This window comes from Salarias fasciatus, chromosome 15, assembly GCF_902148845.1.
Source record: "Salarias fasciatus chromosome 15, fSalaFa1.1, whole genome shotgun sequence".
NCBI lineage: Eukaryota > Metazoa > Chordata > Actinopteri > Blenniiformes > Blenniidae > Salarias > Salarias fasciatus.
In genome coordinates, this window is record NC_043759.1 from 18229344 (window position 1) to 18254739 (window position 25396).

At 44.1% G+C, this 25396-nt stretch overlaps 3 protein-coding genes across 3 annotated transcripts; all 3 read right to left on the reverse strand.

The window, feature by feature from the left end:
- Positions 1-2126: 2126 nt before the first annotated feature.
- On the reverse strand, positions 2127-9581 carry LOC115401749 (toll-like receptor 5). Its single transcript, XM_030110057.1, has 6 exons — positions 9487-9581; positions 7873-7944; positions 5456-7736; positions 5181-5269; positions 4641-4895; positions 2127-3183 (listed from the first exon to the last, which is right to left on the reverse strand). The coding sequence occupies exons 2-5, from the start codon at positions 7918-7920 to the stop codon at positions 4677-4679; spliced, it is 2637 nt and encodes an 878-aa protein (XP_029965917.1). The 5' UTR covers positions 7921-7944; positions 9487-9581; the 3' UTR covers positions 2127-3183; positions 4641-4676.
- Positions 9582-11235: 1654 nt separating this feature from the next.
- LOC115402336 (thrombomodulin-like) lies at positions 11236-15885 on the reverse strand. Its single transcript, XM_030110847.1, has one exon. The coding sequence runs from the start codon at positions 15711-15713 to the stop codon at positions 14025-14027; it is 1689 nt and encodes a 562-aa protein (XP_029966707.1). The 5' UTR covers positions 15714-15885; the 3' UTR covers positions 11236-14024.
- A 4485-nt stretch (positions 15886-20370) lies between these two features.
- On the reverse strand, positions 20371-23989 carry LOC115402508 (thrombomodulin-like). The gene has a single exon (XM_030111057.1). It carries the CDS (start codon positions 23897-23899, stop codon positions 22304-22306), a length of 1596 nt encoding a protein of 531 aa, XP_029966917.1. The 5' UTR covers positions 23900-23989; the 3' UTR covers positions 20371-22303.
- Positions 23990-25396: the final 1407 nt, after the last annotated feature.

The window sequence follows — 25396 nt, forward strand, 5'->3', positions numbered from 1 at the left end:
AGAGCTGGAGAGCTTGTTTACAAGGTAAACATTTGCTTCCACTTTTCAAATTAGATTTTGGTGGAACTGCTGGACTGCTCCAGATTTATGGGAGTCAAACTTTTTTTTTCTCTTCTTCTTTCCTTCCTAACCATTGATACATTCAGGTCCATTTTACATTACAGATGCTAAATACATATTTAGGATAGACACTGAAGCATATAGATACACCTCATTACAGATAAACGATGTGGAATGGGATATTTGGAGAAAATGAGGTTCTCACCTATGACAATGTGACTGGACTACTTTTTTTTTTGGATCAGTAGATATCTCCAAAAAAGTATATAAAATTTAGCTTGGAGGTCCAGATAACTTCCAGATTGGATTTACGGGGTCCCTGCTTGGAATCTATAGAGATGAAGCCAATAGATCACCAGTCTAAAAGCAGTCTATTCCTTAATTGAAGACCAGTTTAGACTAACTGGAATGATTAGTGTAAATACTGTGAAGTTAGAAAGTCTGCCTGAAATACAGACTTGAAATTCTTTTGAAAACTTAATCCTGGTCAAGTCTGACTCAGAAAAGGACAAACCTGCCTAGGCCTGGTCTAAAGCCAATTCAGGAGTGGTGAGTTTGTTTTGGTCAGGATGTAGAAAATGAGGAGACTTAGAGATAGTGAAAATACAGACCGAAAGTAGGTTTTTAGCCAGTTATAAGCTATCAAGTCTTGACGCCGGTCCTAAAACTTACCATAAACCACTTGGAACCGGTCTAACCCCAGTCTCAGTCTGATTCAAACATTTGAAGAGTGTGGATCAACAAAAAGTCTTATCGGTCCCAGGATGGATTGATAAGTCCAGTCTACTTTTACAGGTCTTGTGTCGAGAACCTGGTTAAAGAGTTCAGGTCAGAGCTGAAGAATGGGGAATGAAGGTCAGTCGAAACAGTCTGTTTCTGTTTAAAAGAATCCAGGATTAGTTAAAAACTGGAGCCTGCTGTTCAGGTGTTCAGTACCGCTGTAGTTTTCAGGGTCTGCCTCTAGTTTAGAGCTCTGGTTTGTTTGAGTTCAGCTCTCATTCCACAGGTAAGACTTTGGATGAACTGCCGAGTGTGGAGTTGCACGAATAACACTGGTTTGGAAAAAAACCTCCCAGAAAATTGAAACAACTGCGTAATGAAATCAGGCTGAAGCGGACAGATGTTGAGGTTGAGCAGGGCTCAGATTAATGGACTGTCCAGAGTGTATAAGCAGCAGGGGCCTGCAGACGGGCCCTAATGCTCAGAACAGCTGGCTCGTAAAGGCCGGGAGGATGCAGGCGGCCGGGGCCGGGGCCAGCGGGACGGAAGCTGTCCGCTGCCCGGTGGCTTCCTGTTTTCAGACCGGAGGAAACCGGCTGACCTCTTCAGGACCCACCCAGCAGAAACCCCCGGGGACAGGACGGTGTCCTCACCCAACACATCTCCAGACCCAGCAGCTCTGAGAGTGATGGCTGACTGAACCCCAGGACACACATGACGCACGTGCGCCACCTAGTGGTCCCATAGAGACACAACAATGTTTATACTGAAGGATTTGTTTTCATGTACTTTGTTTAGACTTATTATTAGTTGCCTTTCAGTAAAGAGGACTTTTGTGAAAAAAATTCTTTTGAGGCACAGTGATATTATGCATGTATCTAAAAAAAAATAATTTAAGTCATAAATGTGTGTTTTAAGCTTTATGAAGGAATAGGCAAACTGTGAGCAGGAGTAGGCTACCAGATCTCACAATATCCAGGCCAAACACAAGATGGAAGCCCGAACATCTCAAGAAAAATCCAAATTACAATATCTCAAGAAATCTATTTCAGGGATCACATGTATTTTGGAAAAACATCTTAAGTTTCGCAAGTTGTAATCAATCATACAACCAAGAAGTCATCCAATGACACTATTAAATGAGACTATTCATCATATCTGTGTTTCCTCCAGAAAGTTCTTAATTCTTAATAAACTTCATAATCCTGCCAGGAAAATTATTCTGACGCGAACAAAAGTTTTGACATTCAGCCTTTTTTTAATTCCTAGAATTTCTAATGACATTTTCAACATGTATACAACAAAATAAATGAGAAAATCCTACACTTCCGCAGTAAACTGCACAGTCAAGTGTCAATTATCCTGTTTACTGAGCATTACTAGAACTACCGGTCAGGTATCTAACCCGCGACCTGTGATTGGGTGATGACCCACTCTTCCATCAGAGCCACAGACACCCACAGAAATGGATTGAAATATTCAAATTGTTGTGTTAGTGGATGCACTGAGGTAGATCATTTCATATAATTGACAAGAAAATCAGTTCAAACAGTGAACAGACTTCTTCCCCCAACTGCCTCACTCATACAGAAACACTGAAATGTTTCATTTGCATTTCAGACATGAATTTTTGCACTGTATATACACAGAAAAATGTAAACATCCAAGCTCCTTTAGACTGTCTATCTTTTTCTGTTTGCCAGATGTGTCTCCACTTATACAGATGATGTTGCAGTAAATATACACTTTGCTGGAGAAGAGCTGTTAAACACTCTTTCATTGTTATTGTTGAAAAACTGCAGCTGTTCTGCACATGAACCTTGTTTCAGAAAAGCTTTATTTTCCCTGTTCATGTGAAGATTTGTGGATCTCTTAAAACGATACACTCCAGAAGCTGTTTTCAAAATCCTTTGACATTGTGCTCATCGGGTAAACAAACAGCTGAATGACAATCAAAGTTTCTTGTTTTCATTGGAGAAGGTTGTCAAGTGCGACCAGCAAAACAGTCCTGCAAGGAAAGGAACCCGACAACTCTATGCAGCCTGTCGGTACACAGAAGCAGGAAGTGCTCTGAAACTTCCCGGCACACTTCCTGTGCTGGCAAAGGATGATCAAATGATGAAACGCAGAGACGCAGACTGAAACAGGTAACTTCACACTGGACTGGAGGCTGTTTTCACGGCATCTCTTTCCAGAGAGGAGAAGACCTGAACCCGGCTAGACTCCTCTGATAATGCCTCTGGTTCAGCAGGAGCTGACACTCCACATGTGCAACTTCTCGTCCATTTCTTGGATCCGATCTCATCTCAGTCCGATCCTTGTGAAGCTCCTTAAACATCTTGAATAATGGTGGTCTCCTCCAGGCTGGAGCTCTTTTTTGCACTGTGATTTGGAAGAACCGATCTGAAAACACAAACACGGTTCTGGTGAAGTGTTGTATTTATCAGAAGTTATTATTATCATTATTGCAGCTGCTCAGTCTGATGTTCAGCTGATATTGTGCAGCTCTGTGACCCACAGATTAATGAGATTTATCATTTACTCCAACTCATGTTTTCCAATCTTTGTAAAAAGAAAATTTATAAAGAAAAGCTGCTTTTGAATGATCAGGGTTCTCTGTGGCTGTAGCTCTGTCATGCCATGTGACACACTCTGCACCAATATGGTCTCTTCTTTCTGTATGATGATGTGATTTAGAACTTTGCTGACTGAGATTTTGGCAACAATGTATCGGTTTAAAATGATCTCATCATCTGATTGGACCTAGATATGCAAATCAACAGCTATTCAAATTAGATGATGACATCGTTCGGAACTTTCCTGACTGAGGAGTTGGCAACAATAGTTTTAAAGCAACATTGTTTTTTATTGTTTTAACAATGCACAATAAAGTGCATCAGATTTCATTTAATTATTAAGCATTTAATTAAAATTATTTCACATTATGGACTTAAAAAAAGTGTTTAAATATGTCAAAGAATTTGGATCCCCTCTTAATGGAATTTTAAGATGCATGATCAATTATTTATTTTCCAACTGGATAAATGATTAATGAAATAAATGGACATTTTATAGTATGAGAAAAGACACACATCAAATTAGATTTGTACTGGAAGATAGTATTTCTACATTATTTGACATACGTCTATTGACACAGATACAGTATGTGCTAATTGACGTTATGTCTGTTCTTCCACTTGAAAGCTGCCTTTGAATGATCAGGGCTCTCTATGGCAGTATCTCTGTCACGTCAAGTGACGCACTTTGCAGGTTTCTTCTTTCTGTACTCAAACTTCATGCTCCGCTGGCTCCGCTGGACTCCAGTGGAGGAAAACTTTTATTGTCAGGAAATGGTGTGAAGCTGGAAAAATCCATTAGTTTGATGACTCCTTTACTAAAAATAGTACCACCATTAGTGACACATTTTTAATGCAAGTATTTTACTGCAGTTACTCCCAAGTCTGCATGACATGAGTTGATTGAGAGCCATTTGAAAGTGAGACTAACAGCATGAAACTGAACAGTGTGTCACAGTGAAGGCTCTGAAAACAGTTTATGTTCAGGATGGTCTGACGCAGAGGGGAAACAGCCGGTTCGCTTCACATATCAAGGTCTCTTGTTTGAAGGACATCATCTTCAGTGTCCTTTTTATGACACTTGTGCACAAACACACACTAAATTTCCTCTGAAAGAGCCCCTTCGGAGAACACTGATGTACCAAATTAGCAATGGGAATCGATGATTTCCAGCTGTTTCACAGTGGTTTAGAGAACTTTTAAACTGAAACGTGCTCGTCTCCGTGTGGATTTTTTGTCTTGTGATGAAAAATACCAGACAATTTTAAAGAACATCACTTTTACCTGCACCTCTGTTTTTCCAGGTGACTGTGGCAGATTTCACATGTTCTTCAGTTGAATCCCGCCCTCGGCGTCGGGCTCTGCAGGATCGGGACGGTTGTCGGCAACCTTTTTCACCTTGGTGTCTTTGCGCATCTCTGACATGAGACGCTCGTAAAACCAGTCCAGGTCCTGAGGGTCCTCGGGGAAGGTGAGGTATTCCTTCCGCCGGACAAAAGACCTGATGGTGTTGCTCTTCATCAGCTGGTAGTGAGCCACCTGTGGGAGCATCGTGGGAGGTCAGCAGTGAAGAGATCAGCTTCATACTCAATGGTCCGCAAGAATCTTCCCACCTGACTTTCTCTATAAAGGTAAAACGATCTGAACCTGTAAATGGAATCCAATAGCTTAATATTTTAAAGAAAAATTACTCAGGAAGTCAACCAAATTTTGCAGTTCAAAATAAATTTTATTTGGTGAAGGGGGACAAAACAGGCTCTTTTGAAAAAGTGCTTCCAGATAAACAAGGCATTGATTAAAGTAAATCAGCTGTCTCATACCAACCTTTCCCACCACCAGCATAACCAGGACGTTGGTGAGCTCCTCCAGCATGCGGCCCTGGGCCAAGCTGAACGCCTCCAGACACCACCCGTCTACCAAGAGATTCAGACTGTTTAGAGATGTTGTGCATCTCCGAATAGTTAGCTTAGCAACAAAAGATTAAGTACAGGAAAACTGATGGAGTTTCATCTTCTCATTTAACACTCAACACCAAACGGGAGGAAAATCAGCATTAGCTAATATATTCAAAATATTACTTGAAAGAAAGAAAAGTTTACCTTTCAGGAACTGCTTTGAGACGATGACCAGAGTCTTCCTGCTGCTCCAGATGGCATTTCTGATGTTTGACAGGTGATTCTCACCTGGCAGGAAGTCTCTGTCCTCGAAACAACAGTGGAAGACGTTCTCCTCTGCAAACTGATTGTCCAGTTTCTTCAACAGAGCCTCCTCCACCCATCTGTAATCGTTGTTGCTGAAGCAGAGGAAGGCGTCGTACTGCAACTCGTTGGTGGGAGGCGCCGTCGGCTTTGGGCCCTCGACCACCCTGTTGATTATCCTTTTGTAGAAAACGAATATTTGCCCACGGAGGTGAGTGTAAATGACAGCACTGAGGACAGCAGTCATGGTGAGGAGGGCGGAGAAGACGAAGAGAGCAAACTTTAGCTCCTGGAGGAACGGCTCGTCGTCTTCATCACACGTTTCAACGTTAGTGGAGTAAATGAGCAGAGAATGGCTGCGCAGTTCGTCCGGAAACTCACATCTGTACTCCTCAAGCGGGCTCAGGAAGGTTACGTTGGTCACGTTTATCCACTTCAGGAAGCTCTCCAGGTGGCAGTCACAGCGGAACTGGTTTGCTGACAGATCAACAAAGGTCAGGGACTGAAAAGTCTGGGGATCAGGGGAGGCTAGGTTGTTGTTTGAGAGGTCAAGTAGCCGCAGGCTGACTGGAAATACATCCGTCTGCAGGTGGGTCAGAGCATTGAACGAAAGGTTGATCTCACGGATCGAGCTCAAACCTCTAAATATCCCCTGTGGGAGAGCTGAGAGTGAATTAAAGCTTAGTATCAAACCAAGCAAGTTGGTGAAATTGTCAAACAAGTCGAGGCAGTTTTTTCGTTCCCAAACAACCTGCAGGGAGCTGTCATGAATATCCAGCACGAGCACACTATTATTACGAGGGATCGTAATGCCCCCATTCAGCGTGCACCACTGGATGTTGTTGCCACCGAAGAATAATGTCTTCAGATATTTGAATCGAGTCACAATGAAATAAACATCCTCTAAGTTTGTTAATTTGTTATTTGAAATATCTACATAAGTACTGCTCATGCCCAAATGATCGACTTTGTAGATTGACTCCAAATTATTGTTTCCTAAGAGAAGATACTCTAAGTTCGGTAAAGCTTCAGGAAAACCAAGGTCTTTCAGGGAGTTTCCTGTCATGTATAAAGCACGTAGTTTGGGAAGACCACTGAATGATGAGTATCCCAGGACACCGATGTGATTGTTGGACAAGTCCAACACCCGCAGCTCTCTTAGGTTGATGAAGGTGTGAGAGCGTATTTCTCCTAGAAGATTGAAGGAAAGGTTGAGCATTCGTAAATGGTCCTGAAGACCATCGAAAGCATTCTTTTCAATTTGGTTTAAGTGGTTTTGGGAAACGTCAATGATAACTACCTCCTTTAGATGACTGAAAACAGCTCTCTGCAAGGCAAATATCTTGCTTTTGGACAGAACCAAAGTTCTCACCGCACTGTTTTTCAGACCTTCAAACGTGCTTTCATTGGGGTCGTTAAAGTTGTCATGTGAAAATCCTTTTCCTTGCAATCCACAGTAAATAAGCTGAGAAATTGAGGTTCCTTCTATTGCTTTAAAAAATGCTCTGGTTTCGTTTTCATTTAACCCATTGTTTGATAAATCCAGGGTATCAAAGGCTATTCCTTTAAAAGGATTCCCACAACTTCCCAAATTCGACGTTGTGTAGAGTTTGTTGGAAAACAAGTTCAGATGTGTGAAATATTTTCCTCTGAAGCCGACGAGGTCCTCTTCACATAATGTTTGGATTTGATTCCGTTTGAGATTCAGCTGTGTGAAGTTTGTGAGTCTTGAAAAGAACAGGCCCGGCTTGAGTGTGACGATATCGTTACCGGAGAGGTCGAGCAGTTCCAGAGACGCAAGAGGCTCCAGATAGCGTCCGGACAAAATAGAGTCATTCAAGCTACAGTCACTCAAATACAAGTCTTTTAGATTGGAGAGTCCAGAAAACGCCATCGGCTCCAACCGAAGGCCGGAGTTAAAACTGAGGAACAGCCGAGTCAGTTTCCTCTGTCTGTGGAAAGCATTGTTCTTTATGGTGAGCGTTACGTCCTGCTGGTCAAGGTTGAACTCCTCCAGCTCTCTGAAGTGTCTGAGCGAGGCGCTGCTGATCGCACGGATGGAGTTCAGCGGCAGGATGAGATGAGTGATGTTGGCCGGCAAAGCAGGCACCCAGCGGAGCTTCTGCGCAACACATGACGCTTTGAGGCCGTTCGGAAGGCATGATGGGGAGCATGTGGCTACCTGAAAATTATAAAGAGCAAGTAAACATTTTATTTGAGGGGAGGTGGCACAAACGGCTCTTTTGATTATAAAGTTTGCAAACCTCTGCACAACACCAAACAGTTATTATTTTACAAAAAAATAATAACACACGTACCTGTAAGTAAAAACTGACACCAACCAGTAGAGGGAAAATCTTCCACATGCTGTATCTACTCCAACAACACACCTAAAGAGAAAATTAAAAGAAAATCAGTAAAGCCGACAGTGTGCTGTGCAGTGTTGTCCAAATTCAGCAGTGCAGCTTGTACCTTTCATAAGACATGGAGGGAAGAGAGGAAATGATAAGTGTCTGCTTTGGCAGGTTCAAGGTTCACCGAGTTCAAAAATCATTTGAACTTTCATGATAAAGCTGATAAATAAATAGACCCATGATAACCTTACATTTACACTCTAGTTTGTCTTTGTTGTGGTAAAAAGTATGTGATGAAAATGTGTTTTCTATGACACACAAGGTCAAATTTAAGGCATATGCATAAGTATGTAATAGTCACATGTGATGATTGATCATTATATGACATGTATTCACGTGTAATGTTAGCGATACAGCTGTATATGGCCGTGTTTCCTGATCACTCAGGGCCAATAGGCTTCATAACTGTATCTCAGACATCTCAGACAGTGCTCTTTTATTAGTAGCAGAGTAACGGTACACAAAAATCTCAGTTCGGCACGTACCTCGGTTCTGAGGTCATGGTTCGGTTTCAATACAGTACAGGGACAAAATGCAAAACCTAAATTTTCTTGATGTTCATTTGGGTGTTTATTATTGGTAAACAACAAATTACTGTAGCAACTTACTGTTTTATACAAACAGGAAAATGAAATAAATGCAAAGTGCTGCCTGGTAATAAGTTAAATCAAATTCTCCAATAAACAACAAATGTATGACATGTATGAGTGTGTGTTTGTGTGCGTGTGTGTGTGTGTGTGTGTGTGTGTGTGTGTGTGTGTGTGTGTGTGTGTGTGTGTGTGTGTGTGTGTGTGTGTGTGTGTGTGTGTGTGTGTGTGTGTGCGCGCGCGCGTGCCTGGGTGCGTGTGTGCGACTTTGATGAAGATGAGGCTTTGTTTTTATGTTATTTATACTGATTTTTTTTAACACTGTTCAGCACTTTGGGTTGTTTTTTTTTTCAATAAAAAGTGCTGTATAAATTAAAGTTTGACTTGATTTGATATAAAATAACACATTGGAAACAATTAAAATCATTTTTAAAAGTTTTAGAACACTGAATGAAAATTCTAACTGAGGTTTAGTTTTTGATTTAGTGTTTTTTCCGTTTGGTTTTAACTGAATAATTAAATAAAATTAACCTAAATAAAAATAAATCCAACTCAGGAATCAGAAACAAGACATCGATCTGCACGTCAGTAATTTGTAGGACTTCTGTTATGAATAAAGTGCCTTTAACTCAGTTCGTTTCACGCCTTTGAAAGTTCGTGAGTCTGTTTATTGCTTAAAAACTCCGTATTTGCTTGTGAAACACTGCGGGAGGTGTATGCCAGTGCAGTTTACTGTCATTGAAGAAATATCTAATCTTCACATCGTTCCTCTGACTTCAGGAGTTTTTAGCTTTTCGCGGGCAGTTCGAACTGTCGCGAGCGATTACGGTCCATCAGGAACTACTGGAGACGTTTACATTGGAAGACATAAGGAATCTCCGCTGCTGCGTGTTTTCGTCCACAAATCAGATTAACAGGATTAAACTCTTACCTGTGCGGTCCAGACGTAAACACTGAGCCAAGTGAGTCAGCGGTTCGGTCGGTGGTTCGGTTTATGGTTCGGTCTCTCCTCAGTATGCCCCACACTGTTTTTTTTTTTTTTTTTTTTTGTCTTTTTTTCCGACAGAACACGGGATGTCGCAATTTCCCAGATGAGCCAATGTTTTCTTCCTCTTTTAGTTTTTCCTCACACTCTTGAGAATCCTTCAGAACTTTAAAAAATGATTCTGTTGCTAAATTTAATTCATTATCATTTAAAAAATGGAATTATGGGTAAAATACAGTGCAAAAATGTGTATTTGTTGTATGATTTGATGATTTCTGCTCTCTGTGTTGTGTTACCTCAGTTACTTATCTGAGAAGTTCGGCTTCCTGTGATATTTCCTTGTTTTAAAGGACGATTTATGGTCTTCTGCTGTCCCTGTTTTGACCCTTGAAAAGTTTGACCCTCCTATTCAAGGTATACACACAATCACAACATATAATATAGCTGATCAGCTTAAACAACAGCTCCAAAAACACTTATCGCTTCAAATAGCTGTCTCAAAGAGCTGCTTCATTCCTGAATGACACACCATGAATCTCCTCTTCCTCCATGGAGCAGGATCAGTCATGTTACAAACCCAAAGGGGAAAGCTGATAACATGAATGAGGAGCAGGGGTGGAGCTTCAGGAGGAAGCTCAGAGCCTCGTCCTCATCTATCATAGTTGTGGATGTTCATGTTCTACCAGCCACAGTGACGCATGATGCGTCTGTTTCCATGTCGCCACAGGAAGTCATCACATCCTGCGTGCATCTTCAGGAGAAGAGAGAATGAATGAAGTCAACAGCAGCTTGATGCTCATATATGCCGCTTCTAACAAATATAACTTGGTAACAATCACTGAATGTATGATTAAATAGATGTGTGATACAATGAGAAAAGTGTTTATTCGGTAGGTATTTTTTATAGTTTCTTAAAATTATTGATCTCTGCTTTAACGCTCTATGTGATAACACTATGTGCTATTTTTCTTTATCTTTTACTTCCTTTTAAACATGTGAAAGTAGGGGATGCACGATATTGGATTTTTGCCAATATCCAATATGCCGATATATCGAAACCCCTTTTGGCCGATACCGATACCGATAATCACAAGGTTTTTTTTTCACTGTAAAGAAAGCTAAGTCTCTCCTGTACTGGAATTTACATGTTACTCTTATTGTGACTGTCTTATTTGTTTAAGAAACACACATAAAACAAGACAAAAAACATTTGATTTTACCATAAATAAGAAATGTATTATTTTTTCAAACTCAAGACATTCAGTGTTGAAATACAGAAAAATAATTCTAGATCACATGACCTTTAAATGTACAATGCATATTTAAACAAAACCAAGTTGCATTTGACTGTAGAGCTACTGTAACAACCTGGTGACACACACAGAGCTCTGCAGTGTAAATAAATGAAGTGCTACATTTTATTTAAGGAGCTTTTTCAGATGGAAAACAATAATAATCCTAACTGAACAGCTGACTTGCAGGGTGCTTCCCTGAAATAATACTAACAAAGTGCTTTAACAAAAAACAAGCAGTGCAAAAATTTTATCTAGACCTAGACCTAGACCTAAAATGCCAGTCCATTTCAGTATAAGGAAGGAGGATAAAGAACAAAAACTTTAATTTGAATTAAAAATGTTTTTTTTTTGCCGCACTATGGATGTCACAGCACGCGCCCAATTACTACGTCACCTTATGGGCTGTGAATATTGGCAGAAATTTTCATATCTGCCGATACTGATAAACGTGTTTTTATAGCCGATATTGCCAATACGATATTGTGCCGATAATACCGTGCATCCCTAGTGAAAATGTTGAATGCTGTTGGAAAATAGTTGACAATGTGCAAAATTCACCGACGTCAGTGCGCTCTTATCCCGTCTCCGCATGTGATCAAATCCTGTCCTGTCAATATCTGCAGCCCCTCATCCATCCCTGAAGCTCGGTCCCTGAAACTGATTGTTAGATTATCTCGTGATGATGAAATATTTTAATCTATCACTTGTTTCATCATCTAAAAATTGATAGAAAATGTCAAGATGAAAATTTGAACAGCTAAACAATCAGACTTCCCTTTGCGTTGGACATCTGTGCAGCAGCCTTTTGCACTACGGTTACCAAAGAATGGTTAATTGTTACTTCTAAGAGAGAAAAGATGAACCTCCATGTTTCAGACTGTTTTTATTTTTTGCACATGCTCAGAACAGTGTCTCAGTGCTTGCAGGAAAGCTATCTAACATGGCTTTGCTGCTTATATTCTCAAATATACTTAACACTTTCACTCAAAGACGTGTTTTGCATACAGTGGTGATAAACAAAAACACATATACAAATTGAAAATACTTCAGGCGTACTGACAGTTTAAAAAATAAAAACAAAAAACAAACTTCAAAAGATTTACATCTGTCAGTTCACATTACTGTCCAAGCAATGACCCTCTGAACTTCCCAACGTAGCCTTTATCACTGGCTTGGTAAAGACATCAGCCACCATGTTTGTGGTAGAGCAGCACTCAGCAGATGTTATCCTTTCTGCGTATGCAGACTGAACTAAGTGATATTGTATGTCAATGTGTTTGCTCTTCTGTCTACATACTGGCTTTTTAGATGTAGCTAATCTTCATATATCTTGACTGGTACATGCTGATTATCACTATCCATCCCTTGAAGTAGTTGTACAAGGTACATACTCTCCTGTGTAGTGGATGCCAGTGCTACATACTCAGCTTCGCAGGTGGATAGTACCACTGATGGCTGTTTCTTGCTGTTCCATGAGATAATTGGACCATTTTCAATTAAACTGAAACAACATCTAATTGTGCTCCTCCTGTCATCCTTGTCCGCTGCAAGAGCTTCATAGTCCTCCTCAGATATCCGTTGGTCTTCTGTGATAACTTCTCTGAGACCGTGCAGCTCCATGTGCACGAGGAACCTCGTTTTCCAGAGCTCGTAACTTTCCTCCTCTCTGTCGAATAAAAGTCTGAACCATCTTCGGCCAACATGACGGGCAGCTAAACCCTTGTAATATAATGTCAGTGAGTGTACTCCCTCCCTCAACAGCTCCCTCTTAATTCCAGAGAATGGATTTCCCAACTGTCATTCAAAACTATTTGACTGCTCCTGTTGCTGGAGGACTATAGGGCAGCATCTTTAAATGAGCCAAGCAGGGAATCCTCTTCAGCTGGTAGATGCAGTTCAGTGTGGCTGTTTGTGTTGGAGTGTGTTGTTGGATCTTAGATGTGTGTCAGAAGCTCTGTGATGGGCAGATTGATTTGATACTGGAGGAAGCTGAGTTCTTTCCCTGAGATCCCAAATGGCCCACAACAGGCTGAATCCCCTGTCTGACGGTCACTGAAAGTGATCTAGCGTTGTAAAGATGTTTGTTCAGCTGTGCTCAGATGTGGCAATCAACTGTTATGTTTTCATATCTTATTTTTTAAAAATGTGTTTTTCTGTGATTACAGATGGTTTTGTCCAGGAACAAGTCTTGAGCAATCTTAAAAAAAAAAAAACAGTGTTGATACTCTAAATTTTTTTACTCAGGATTAACTGTTACTTTTCCTCTCAGAAAGTCCTTGAGACATACTGTGAAGGCAGTAAATATGAACTGAATATGAGGAGAATGTGGCAAAAATTCTCCAAACAGACAAACTGTTGCTGAAAACATCCAACTCCAATGCTTTGACAACTTTTTTTTTTTTTTACATTTTCATGCCGTAACTTCAGTAACAGTTGCATGTCGAGATCAAGTTTCAAACCACAGTGATGGGAGACAAATCGCTCTGCCAGCTGAGCCACAAAGACATCTGCAGCAAATAATAATGTAACAAAATAGTAAGATTACAACCATAATTGAGAAGGAGGGCAACGTGGAATCTATTCTACATGACAACTAATTTCTTAAAAACGTAGCCCTACTTATAGATTATTACAATTCTGGGTGCATTTACTACGTTTTGAAATGATTTGGGGAAAAAAACTTGTCACATTATTGGCAAAATATTAGAACAAGATCATTGGCTTTATTGCATTTAAAACGGTCGAAATTATCACATTATTGGAAGATATCACTACATTATTGTTTGCAGCTGCTCATAACTTTTAAAGGTTTTTAGAGGATCTGTACGATCCTGTTTTGGAGCGTGTTAAACACTGTTTCTTCCAGAAGGTGGCGCAAACAGCTCGAGTAATAAAGTCAACGAAACTTTGGAGGGAAAAAAAAGACAAGAAGACGATCGGTTCATGTTCGTGGATTTTCTTCAAAACATAATTTATTAAGCATGTCAGCTTAAATCTGTCTAAAAATAAAAAGTAGCAGTCCTCTGCAGTCTGTCTGAAGGGCTGCTCCGGTGTGTGAGCTGGTCAGTCAGCGGTCTGCAGGGCATCCACCTGTTTCCATCCTCCATCGGTCACAGTGCGTGTTTACATTCACATGTCTGCATGAACCTGCCTCTTTCTTCCTCTCTCTCTCTCTCTCTCTCTAACCCTCTAAGTGTGACCGGCCACCCTCTCCAGGCCGTGCGCCTCGCCCTCCGGAGCTTTGAGCGCCCCCGCGCCCCCGGCCTTCCCCCTGCGGTTCAGCAGGTGATAAACCGCGAACACCAGCAGCACCACGAAGAGCGCGGTGCACGCGATGATGCCCACCAGCGCCCCCGTGCTCACCCCGGACGGCCTCCTCGTGGGGCCCGGCTGCGGGACGACCACCCGCGGGGTGGGCGTGATGATGGGGTCCGTGGTCATGCCGGAGCCCTCCGGGCCCCCGTCCGCGTCCTCGTCGTCGCTCCTCACGCACTTGAACCCGTCGACCAGCGTGTACCCGGGGTTGCAGCTGCACTGGTAGCTCCCGTACGTGTTGACGCAGCCCTGGTCGCAGAAGAAGAAGGAGCACTCGTCCATGTCGATGCAGAAGACGTCGTGGCCGCGCTCCTCGGAGATGTAGCCCCCCGGGCAGTAGCACTGGAAGCGGTCGTTGGGGTCGCACTCCGCGGGGCACTCCGGCTTCCCGCAGTACAGCTCGCACTTGTCCGGGGACTCTGGGCTCACCCGGTATCCCGGGAAGCACGCGCACTCGTAGCTCCCGTGCGTGTTGACGCATTCGTGCTCGCACGGAGCCTGCGCGCACTCGTCGGTGTCCACGCACAGCTCCCCGCTCGGCTGGAATCCCACCTGGCACACGCACTGGAAGCCGCCCACCGTGTTGAGGCACATGAAGTTGTCCCCGGGACACTGCCGCTCGTCCCGGCAGTCGTTGAAGTCCACGCACGTCCTGCCGTCCTCCGCCAGCTGGAAGCCGTGGTCGCACGTGCACGCGTACCTGCCCGCCTCCTCCTCGTAGCACACCTGCGCGCAGCGCAGCGCCACGCACGGGTCGTCGGTCACCTGGTCCTCGCAGGTGACCAGGTTGTCCGGGTTCAGGCTCTGGCCCGGCGGGCAGTAGCAGGACGGCGTGTTGCTCGGGTCCACCGCGCACTTGTACTCGCAGCCGCCCTCGCTGATCTCGCAGGTCCAGGGCGCCTGCAGCCACTGCTCCGAGAAGCACACGTACTTGGTCTCGGACGGCATCCGCACGGCGGTGCTCCCGGGCATCAGGGACAGCAGGTCCTCCCCCCCGAACCCGAGCGGGGTGGTGTAGGTGGCAGACTCGCCCGGCAGGAGCGCCAGCCTCGCGCACTGGTTGCTGAAGGCGTGCTCGCACAGAAAGCCGGCCGCTTTCTGCGCGCACGGCTCCTGCGTCCACTTGAAGTCGCTCTGCTGGGACACGGTCACGCAGCGCGGCGCGGAGCAGCCGCTGTCGAAGCTCGGCGGCCAGTTGGAGAAGTCGCTCTCCGCGTCCTTGGTGACCCACTGGAAGCCCCTCAGCGCGTCGGGGGAGTCCGGGCAGCCGGCGAGCAGATGCAGGCCGATCCAGAAGTTCTCCGTCAAGTTTGCCAGTAAAATGAAGAGAATGTCGTGCGACACGGAGGAGCGCACCGTCATCAGGTGGCCGCCCCGGTCCGCGCACGCATCCTGCGCCGCTCTGAAGGAGCTCGGCTGGCGGAACACTGTGAAGCACTGGCTGTCGATGCAGTATCCGCTACTCGGCCCCGCACAGCAGGCTCTGCCCACCAGGAAAACCAGGAGAAACGCGAACGGCCCTGAAACATCCTTCATGGTGGAGCCTCTGCAGTGTCCGCTCATGTTGTTGCGCGCCCCAGCACCGCCGCGTGGCCTTGTTTGTTTGAGAACTTGTTTTGGTCGTATTTATAGCCCCCCAACTCCATATTAGTGCTCCGGCGGAGGAAGGAAGTCGCTCTTCAGCCGCCTGTTGCTGCTGCTGCTTCTTCACCCCGGTCCCTCCACACTCCTCACAGCCGAGCACCACATCCCCGTTCGACGCACGGGCTTTACGCGCTGACGCAGCGAGTGCCGCGCGCACGCAAGGGGGGCTTTTTCACCCAACTGCCCCCTTGAAAAGAGGGAAGAGAAAAAAAAATACAATGGCCCCTCCCAGCTACATTCAAGTTGTGCATGTGGGAGTCAGAGATAGCGCCGCTTTTCTGTGGAAATGACCCTAAATTCTGTATAATTCCAAAAAGTTGTAGATATTTTTCAGAAAAAAAATGCATTTATGTCCCAATGCATGATAAATTAACACAGTGGAAGCACTTGTTTGCTATTGATAAGTCACTTGTAAAGAAGATAATTACATTTCAGGCATCTTTAAAACTATCTTTTAGGGGAAAGCTTAAGCTTGTCAGCAGGTCTGAAGCAACTTGAGCAAGACCTCATCAGCTAACCCACTGCTCTAATGTGCTAACTTTAAATAGGGTTGGCTGAAAATGACTATTCCCAAATAGGATTAAAAAAAACACAAAAAATGTTGTGCTTTATATCATTTAAACTGCACAAACAGACAATCACACACTGGTAATTTAGTCTTATATATAGATATAGATATAGATATAGATGAAGTATATAGATTATTGTTCCAGTGACTCATTGAGTGAACAGCTTCCTTAAAACTGGGACAACTCTCAGTCAGCATGTTGGATGTGAACTGACCACAACTGATCATTTCACAGCAACAAGGTCGTTTGTTAAAAAGCCTCTCAGATAAAAGCTTTAAGATTAATGCCGACAAACTTGGTTTTGTTTCAGCCATTTTTTTAAAACTGTCTTTAAAGGTATTAAATGTGGATGGTCTCTTATTGGAGCTGGAATCCCATCCAGATCTCTTTTGACTGACCAAACCTCAGATCTGAATGTTGGAGCCATTTATTATTTCAATATTTGACCACTAGGGGGAGCAGGACGTGTGGGAAGGTATGTAAGGAGCACAGGTGATGAGCGCAGGTGTGCGAGGGAGGGACGGCAAAAAGTGTTTTCACCATGTTTCTGTTTGTATTAGACATGTTTTGTGGTCGTACCAGACGTGTCCGTGTTTCTGTTGGCGTGTTAAAAGGAAACTGCATCTGTGGGTTGATTGATACAACTGGTAACAGAACTCTGAAAACAGTGGGTCTATATGTACATCAGGAAGATAAATGGGTCGCAGCACCCAAAGACTAAACAGGTGGAATTCTGGATTATTGGCTCTCCATGAACACGTGTCCAAAACAGTTTGCCCTCTCCACCCTCAATAGGTACCCCATAAATGTATGAGTCCAGATTGGGAATGGGGTGTATACGAGTATTTTAATTCAGAAGACTTGTTGTACAAAGGACAGAGGATCACTTTCGCCAAATCAGCTGATCAATTGGAGATCAGCTGTCAACTTCCTTGTTTCGCTGGATTGATTGGACTCCGTGGAACAAACAGGACAGCATCAACCAATAAATTGGATATATTGAAATAAACTTTAAAGTCCAAGACATTATTTCAAAGGGAGAGACTTTATTTTCATGGACAGAATTTATGTTGTGTGTTTGAACTCTCGAAACAACTATTGAGGAATTCATGTTTTGCATTGGCATTTAAATGAACTGGTATTCACAGTAACAGAGTGGTCTATTGGTTTATGGTTTTTCTTTAAGATGTTTGACCATGGATTCTGAAATGAGGGTACAAATCAAAGGTGTTCATATTATTGAATCTGCTGCAGCTGTCATGGAGCCTCATGGGGGTGTAGTGGAAACTCAAACTCCCATTAAACTTGCAGTTAGGTTAGCAAGAAGCAGTAGATGTTCTGCTGCACCAATGCTCATGCAGGCTGAGGCAGAAAGAGCTAATTAGAAGCTCGAGCTGCTTCCTTAAAGCAGAACATGGGAAAGAGAAAGGAAAGGCTGGAGCTCCAGACTAAAATGGTTGTAATGACTGCCAAAATATCAGTACGAGCAACTAAAGGGAAAGTTGCAAGGAAGCAGGATTCAAACGTGTGAAGCTCTCATGAGCACTCAGTGGAGGAGTGTTCACAGCTGAATAAGAAGCAGCAGTGGGAGAAAATTGACTTTCTATTAGAGGAAGGAAATTGTTTTGCCGGCCTGTGTACTGGACACATGAGCAAGGATGGCGAAAGGCTCTTGACTTGTGAAAGGTGTGGCAAAGAGACTCCCACTGCGCTTATCACAAGGAGGAAAGAACGTAGACTCAAAGCAGTCTAAGGAATCACAAAGCAGTTGCAAGATCCAAGAGCTTATGGTCGTACCGGGGCCGGAAAGGATGATTGCGTCCTGTTGATCCTCCCTGTTAAGGCGGAGTCCATGCAAGGTGGTGGCGCAGCGAAACCAGGCATCGGATTGGCTGTTGCTGCAGTGGATAGGGTCACTGTTGGCCAGCTGAGTGAACTCCCAAACAAGCAATATCTGCATGACTTCAAGGAAAATGACACAAAGAAACTATCTCAGGAAACCTCAGCTTCAAAGGACGATGGGCCCGCTGTTTTAAAAGAAAAGGAGGATGAGACTGAGATGAAGCAGCTCAAGAGAAAGAGAAGCGTGTTGACCTTGGACCACAAAACAGCCAGAATTAGAAGGATGATGAAGATTCCATTAAAGTTGTGAAATCAACTGACTCTGCGTTCCAGGATCACCTCGTGTTTTTCATTCAGACCAGGAAACTGCCTCACAGGCTGCGCATCCTGTTGGGGGCGATGGGCCATGAAGGTCGAAGAACTCCAAGGAAAACCGAGCCAGAACCAGAGGCTGCAGAATCCCAGGCATTAAAACGATGAAGAGACGAACATACTGGCAGCCACAGATGTGGCAGCTTGGTCTGGACAAACAGTATTCTATGTGAGCAAAAATCAGATTGCTGAGAAACAGTTTTTGCCACATTTTCTGGGAGTAATGATCTGATAATGATTGATTTTCCATACATTTTTAACAAGTTTTTAAAAGTTAAATTTGAGTAAAGGGTGACACCGAAATATTTAAATTCATGTTCAGCTTGAGCTAATCATCTTTCAACACTATATTTAGACTTGACGACACTTTTGGACGCTTTCACAATACCAAGCAGAAAGTTTTTTGGGGGGAACTTCAAAGAAGACATGACTTGCTTTTGTATTAATAACTACGGTGAAGTACAAGTACAGACAGTTCACTGAGTATTTCCTAAAGACTCAGTGAGGAGTGTTTTGGTAATGTCTCTCCGATTCTCTAGGTGTCAGCAGTGAGTCACTCTTCCTCAGAGTTTCAGCCAGAAGCTTCAGCTTCATCTGACATGTGACCTTTGAGCGTGATTTAAATCTATTGAACGACTCTTTAAGAGACGATTGGAACAAAATCGCAGTTGTGAGTGAGTCGTTCTTTTTTTTTTGTTGTTGCTGTTGTTACTTTGCTTCACTGAGATGGGAAACTGTCGGGATCGCAACAGAAGACACGTGGTGCTTGTTTGATACATTGATTTGATTTACACTTTAGTTTGTTGTTGTTTACAGCGATAAGGCCTCAATTTATCTGATGTGGCTCAAAGTCAAAGACTTGAGCTTCTGTTTTTATTAAAGCAGCTCGGACTGGGATGTTTGGAGATATTGTACGGCCCCAATCCCCACGATATGTACATAGATGTGTGTGTGTGTGTGTGTGTGTGTGTGTGTGTGTGTGTGTGTGTGTGTGTGTGTGTGTGTGTGTGTGTGTGTGTGTGCGTAATGTTTAGGTTTATTATGATCGTGGCCCAGTCTTTATTCCCAGTTTTTAATAAAATATAAGTTACCTCCATGTGAAAAGGATCAAATGTAAAAATGAGCCAGTCTTTAGAGGAACTCATCCTTCAGATCTGCCTCCTTTCCAACAGGAAAATGTCATCTGTCTCCATCTGTCCCGAAAGTGATGCTTCTTCTGGTTTTGTACTGAAGAAAACATGTGAAGCAACTCACTTCACAATCTTGTGGTGAAATGTGGTATTACCAAACTGATGATGAACGGGTTAGCGTGTTAACTACTGAATTTCCCTTTGCATAAAAAGGGAACTTCAACTTATTCTCATTGACCACACCCAAGCTGAAACCGTATTAAAATTATCCAAACATGAGTGAATATGTGTTTCCTGATCATTTTAGAAGAAAATGTCTTCATTTGAATATTTAAAGACCCAGAGTTGTGTTTAAAACATACCCTAGTGAGTGGTGAGCTTCACATTCCTGCTGTTCAGCCTCATATTAAAAAGGGAGTGAGGGAGCTACCATAAAGAAAAGAATGAACCTTTCCTCGCTGCTGACTGAACCCCCAAGTCTTTACTGCTGGAGGCAGAGCCAAACGCCTCAGTTAAACCTCGTATAGAAATGCAAATGAAGCCTTTGTGGGAACCACCTCAACTGAGTTCCACAAACCACGAGCAGAGAAAAAGCAGCCAGTCTGGACCACGATCGTGGTTTAAGCAGTTTGTGTCACCACAGTACAAAATCAAACACAAAAGCACAGCAAGACACGTCAATCGTTATTTATTCACCAAAATAAAAGTACAGTAACAATTGGAAGAGGTGGAACATACCAGAACAGGTGCAGATCTGTGAGGCACTGTTAGCAGCACGTTCTTCGCTCATACATTCATGTCTGTTGGATCGGCGTGTTGTACAGTCGGTTAATAAACTGCTGGTGAACACAGTGTGCAGTCAGCGTGACGTGTGAACGTTTCCAACGTCGGCCTCCACAAGACGAACTACAGTAGAACTCAAAATGTTCATAGAGAAGAGAAAAGAAGAAACGTCCAACATTTTCTGGAGGATTTAAGCAGTTTTCAGGCAACAGTATTCACTTTTAAAAAGTTTTGACATGATTGACTTCAACCATGGTGTGTCAAATCAACGAGGCTTCTGGGATTTTTCTTCCCCTTTAGCGTTAAAGTGTGGCGTGCAATAAAGACATACCTTTGGTTTAATGCTGGAATATATATATTTGTATTTCTTTTAAACTTTGAGCTGTACAGACTGGAATTTAATGTGACTTTATACACAAAACTTCTAGTTTTCATTGAAGCTCATAGTTTGAATTTAACTTCATACAAATCTTTTTTTCAATAACTGGTTATTCCAGAAATTAATAATATATTCTTTCATTTCATCTTTAGGTCATTGTATTGATCGTCGTTTTCTCACACGATAAAAGAACAAATCAATAAAAAAAAACACCCGATGCTGATGTGAAGTTATCCATCAGAACTGTTCTCGCACAGTCGTAGGAAGATTTCACCAGATTAAGAAAGAAGAACATCCTCAGATTAAACTGTAACATGGACAAAATATGACTGCTCTGTTTGAAAGACGTCGCTTCATCTACTTTCAGCTTTCAGACAAGCGTGTTCACGTCTGCATCGTGATAATAAGTTTGATGACTGTGACTCTTCAAGATAGAGAGTCAGAGCTGAATGTCTATTTGAAATCTTTACACATTTGCAGTTAATAATATGAACTGGCACATATTTAGATAAATGGTGTTGTGGTTAGCACTTTCACATCACAGTAATAACCTAAGTTTGGGTCCTGGGGTCTCTCTGTCTGTTTAGAGTTTGCATGTTCCACCAGTGCATTGTGGATTTTCTCCAGGTGTTGAAGGTTACTGGAGACCATAACGGCCTGGAGATACTATAGGATGGATTATTGTTATTTTATCCTGCCCAAAAGTTTATCATTTACTTTATTTTGATTCTAAAGGAGGCTAAATTAAGATACTAAAATGTTCCTCATTGAGAACAAATGGTTTATGAATTAATCCCACTTTTTTTCATGTTTGAAATTCTTTGCTGTTGAATTTTCAGATAATTGGCTCAGAAAACTGATCACTCTCCAGTCTATTTTTTTTCTTCTCCAATATAATGTATACACTGATATCAAAGAATTTTTTGCAATATGTTTAACAGCCCAAATCTCACATATATCAGATATTGAGACACCCAACCTACGCCTACAAATAGTCTTTTCACTGTGAAGAGAAAATGCAAACCACGGATTCAGTGATGATAAAACCAGGAAAGTTTAAAAGCTGTTCTTCCTTCAGTGTACAGTGTGACAGATCTGAGGACATTGTGGTTGCACAAATACCAGTGTTGATAACAGTTAATATACATGGAAGCTTTGATCATTTGGAAAATGATCTAAAAAATGTGTGGAGTAAAACAACCTTGCCAGCTTTATAGTACCGTTGTGCTGGACGTTTTATAGTAGATCACAACAAGTGAATTTGCATTTCTTCAGTGTCCAGGTTAACATTTCCTTTACAGTCCAATTCCCCCACACGGCTTCTACAGTGGATGATGCGTTGCGGATTTAAAGGGTCCCTCGCTCCATATTACGCACGACGAGGGGGGGAAACAGTGTGCTCGACTTTGGAAGCGCGCGTCCTCGCTGGAGCCATCACGGTCTCTGGGGGTCGTTCTTCTGCTGCCTGTCTAAAGACAGCCTCTTGTAGGTCTCCGTGCTCACCTGCTGCAGGTAGTAAATATCCAGGTCCGGGTGTTTGAAGGTGGACAGCTCGAACCTGCCGCATCGCTTGACCGCGTTGCGCGTGAGCAGCGCCAGCAGCACGACGCACAGCAGCAAGAAGACGGTGATGCCCAGGATGCTGCCGGTCTTGATGTACTGGGGCAGCGCGGCCGGCTGCAGCCCGGCCGCCGTGGCGGTGCTCTGCGTGGGGGGCTCAGCCCCCGACCCCTCCGCCCCCTCCTCCTCCTCCTCATGGTAGACCAGCCGAACGCACCTGTACCCGTCCTGCAGCTCGAAGCCCGGCGCGCACCCGCACCTGTAGCCCCCGAAGGAGTTGTCACAGTGGTGTTCGCACATCCGGTTCTCGCACTCGTCGATGTCCGTGCAGAAGACGGTGCCGTTCACCTCGTCCGCCACGTAGCCGTCAGGACAGTAGCACTGGTGTTTCTCGTTCTTGTCGCACGTGGCGGGGCAGTCCCTTACTGTGCACTTCCTCACGCACTTGGTGGGGTTTTGGGGGGACACCGTGAAGCCCTCCAGACACGCGCACCGGTAGACGCCGTCCTGCTTGTAACACTTCCCCTGCTCGCACAGAAAGCAGATGGAGATGTCTACGCACGCTCCGTCCTCCCAGTCGAATCCGTGCGCGCACAGGCACGCGGGACTGCCGTGGTTCGACACGCACTCGCCGCCCCCGGCCTCGCACTCGTTCCCCGCCTCGCAGCCGTTCGCCTCCACGCAGGTCTTCCCGTCCGGACCCGGCCTGAAGCCCGGGCCGCACTCCGGCGCGGGGGTCGGCCGCGGGACGCAGGAGACGCCGTTCTCGTGGAGGTCGTGTCCCTCCGGACACCGGCACGCGCCTGCCGAGCAGTTGTGCGCGCAGCCGCCCGTCAGCACCTCGCAGTTCCAGGGCGTCTTCAGCCACCGTCCGGAGAAACACAGGCTCTTCGAGTCCGGATACTCGTCTCCGGGCCGCTGCGCCACGGCGATGGCTCCGGGGGGAAAGGTGTCCGAGCCGTCCAGACTGAAGCCCGTGGTGGTGGAGTACCCCACCGGAGCGCCTCCGGCCGCCGTGACGCCGCGGCAGACGTCCTCGGCCCGGTACTGGCACACAAAGCCGCTCAGTTTGCCGCCGCAGGTCCGCCAGTACTTCCGCGGTTCCGGAGTCACGTAGAGACAGTTCCCTGCTCTGTCTTTCGAGTCGAGCCAAGCGGGTCCGCTGAAGTTCCTCAGCACGCGCCGCAACACCGCCAGATCTGAGTCTAACGGGGAAAGCTGCCCGAGCATTTCTCCGCACAGTTCCTGCGCCTCTTCTAATTCCACAGATTCTTGGAAAGCGCAAAGCTCTCCGGCGCACTGTCCGAGCCGAGAGGGGAGCTCGACCCCGAGTCCGAGTCCGAGCCCGAGCCCGCACAGGAGGAGCAGCGCGCGGCCAACACTCCCGCTCATAGCCGCGTGCGTTCGAGTCTTTGTTCCACAACCTGAACCAAACACCGCGAGTGGAGTCCAGGCATAGTCCCCGAACATTTATAAAAGCCGAACTCTCTGAGTGTGTGTGTGTGTGTGTGTGTGTGTGTGTGTGTGTGTGTGTGTGTGTGTGTGTGTGTGTGTGTGTGTGTGTGTGTGTGTGTTTTCCTCCGACAGGACCCCTGGAGGAAGGAAGTTCCGTCCCGGGCCAGTAGTTTGAAGCCCCGGTCTGGCTGCTCAGCCCCTCACTGTCCAACAGCCTCCTTATCTCAAACTGACTGCCCCATCAAAACACACGCCCGTGCGCGCACGCAAGCGCATTCATGCTCGCACATAGCAAACGCGCACGCATTATCTTTTAATAAGAAGAGGATCACCAGAATCCCACAACCCCCTGACAGCTGAACTTTCCATGTTGTGGGACATGAACCATGCCAAAAAGTCAAACAGATTCTATTTAGATGAAATTAAAAATCACACATTAAGAGGTTTAAAATGTTTTAGACAAACTCAGAATAATGAGCTGAAGTGACAAAGCTGATCAAGATACTAATTTAGTTGAAAAACATGGAATTAAAAGTTAATCAAACTAACTTTCTCCTCTGTTTAAGGTGTGTGTGTGGTTACTTGTGTGTGTGTGTGTGTGTGTGTGTGTGTGTGTGTGTGTGTGTGGTGCCCTGTGCAGGGTGGAGCTGCCCTCACACACATCCAGCAGCAGATCCAACACGCTGCCACCCTGAACAGGATGATTGAATCTGGACAATAAAGTGTGGCGGCACAGAGGAAAGTTACTCCGCCTGGGTGTGTTCAGCACGCAGAGAAGACATTCCAAACTGTTCAGATTGATTCTGAGTGGTTAAAAGAAAAGAAAAGACAATTCATCTACAGATTTTACCGAAAAATAAACCAAAAAGCATTTTTATCAGCACATTCCTCTAAGAAACTTTTGAATGAATATTTTCTTACTATTAATTTTGCAAACTGCATATTTTCTTGAATCACTGTTTTCTTTCATCAGTGTAGCCAGGTCATGCAATGACTGGACTGGACACAATATAAATTTTACGTGGGACTTTATTCCCCGACTGAGTTAACAGCATTAGACTCAGCATTAATGTGACAGGATTGAGGTTGGTAGTTCACAGAAGAAGCAGAAATGTTGTGAAACAAAATCAATACGAACAAATATGGTAGTGATATAGACAACAGTACTAGCTCTCGCTCCTAAACAGAGACAACACAGATATAATGCATCAGAAGGAGTTTCTTCAAACAAAAATATTCACCAATTTCAGTAAATGCATGAAATGGAACTTCATAAACAACACAAACTTTACAGTACAATCATATTAACATGCCTTCAAACATAGTTCACACACAAAATATTATAAACTTACTTCCACTCCTGTGGTTGACCTGTGCATGAACACACACACACCTGGAACACAGCAAATCTCCCCTCTGAATTCACAGAACACAATTGAAAACCATTATACTCAGAGTATACAGAACAAATGATATCAACTTCACACACTGATAAAGATCACTCACGCTGTT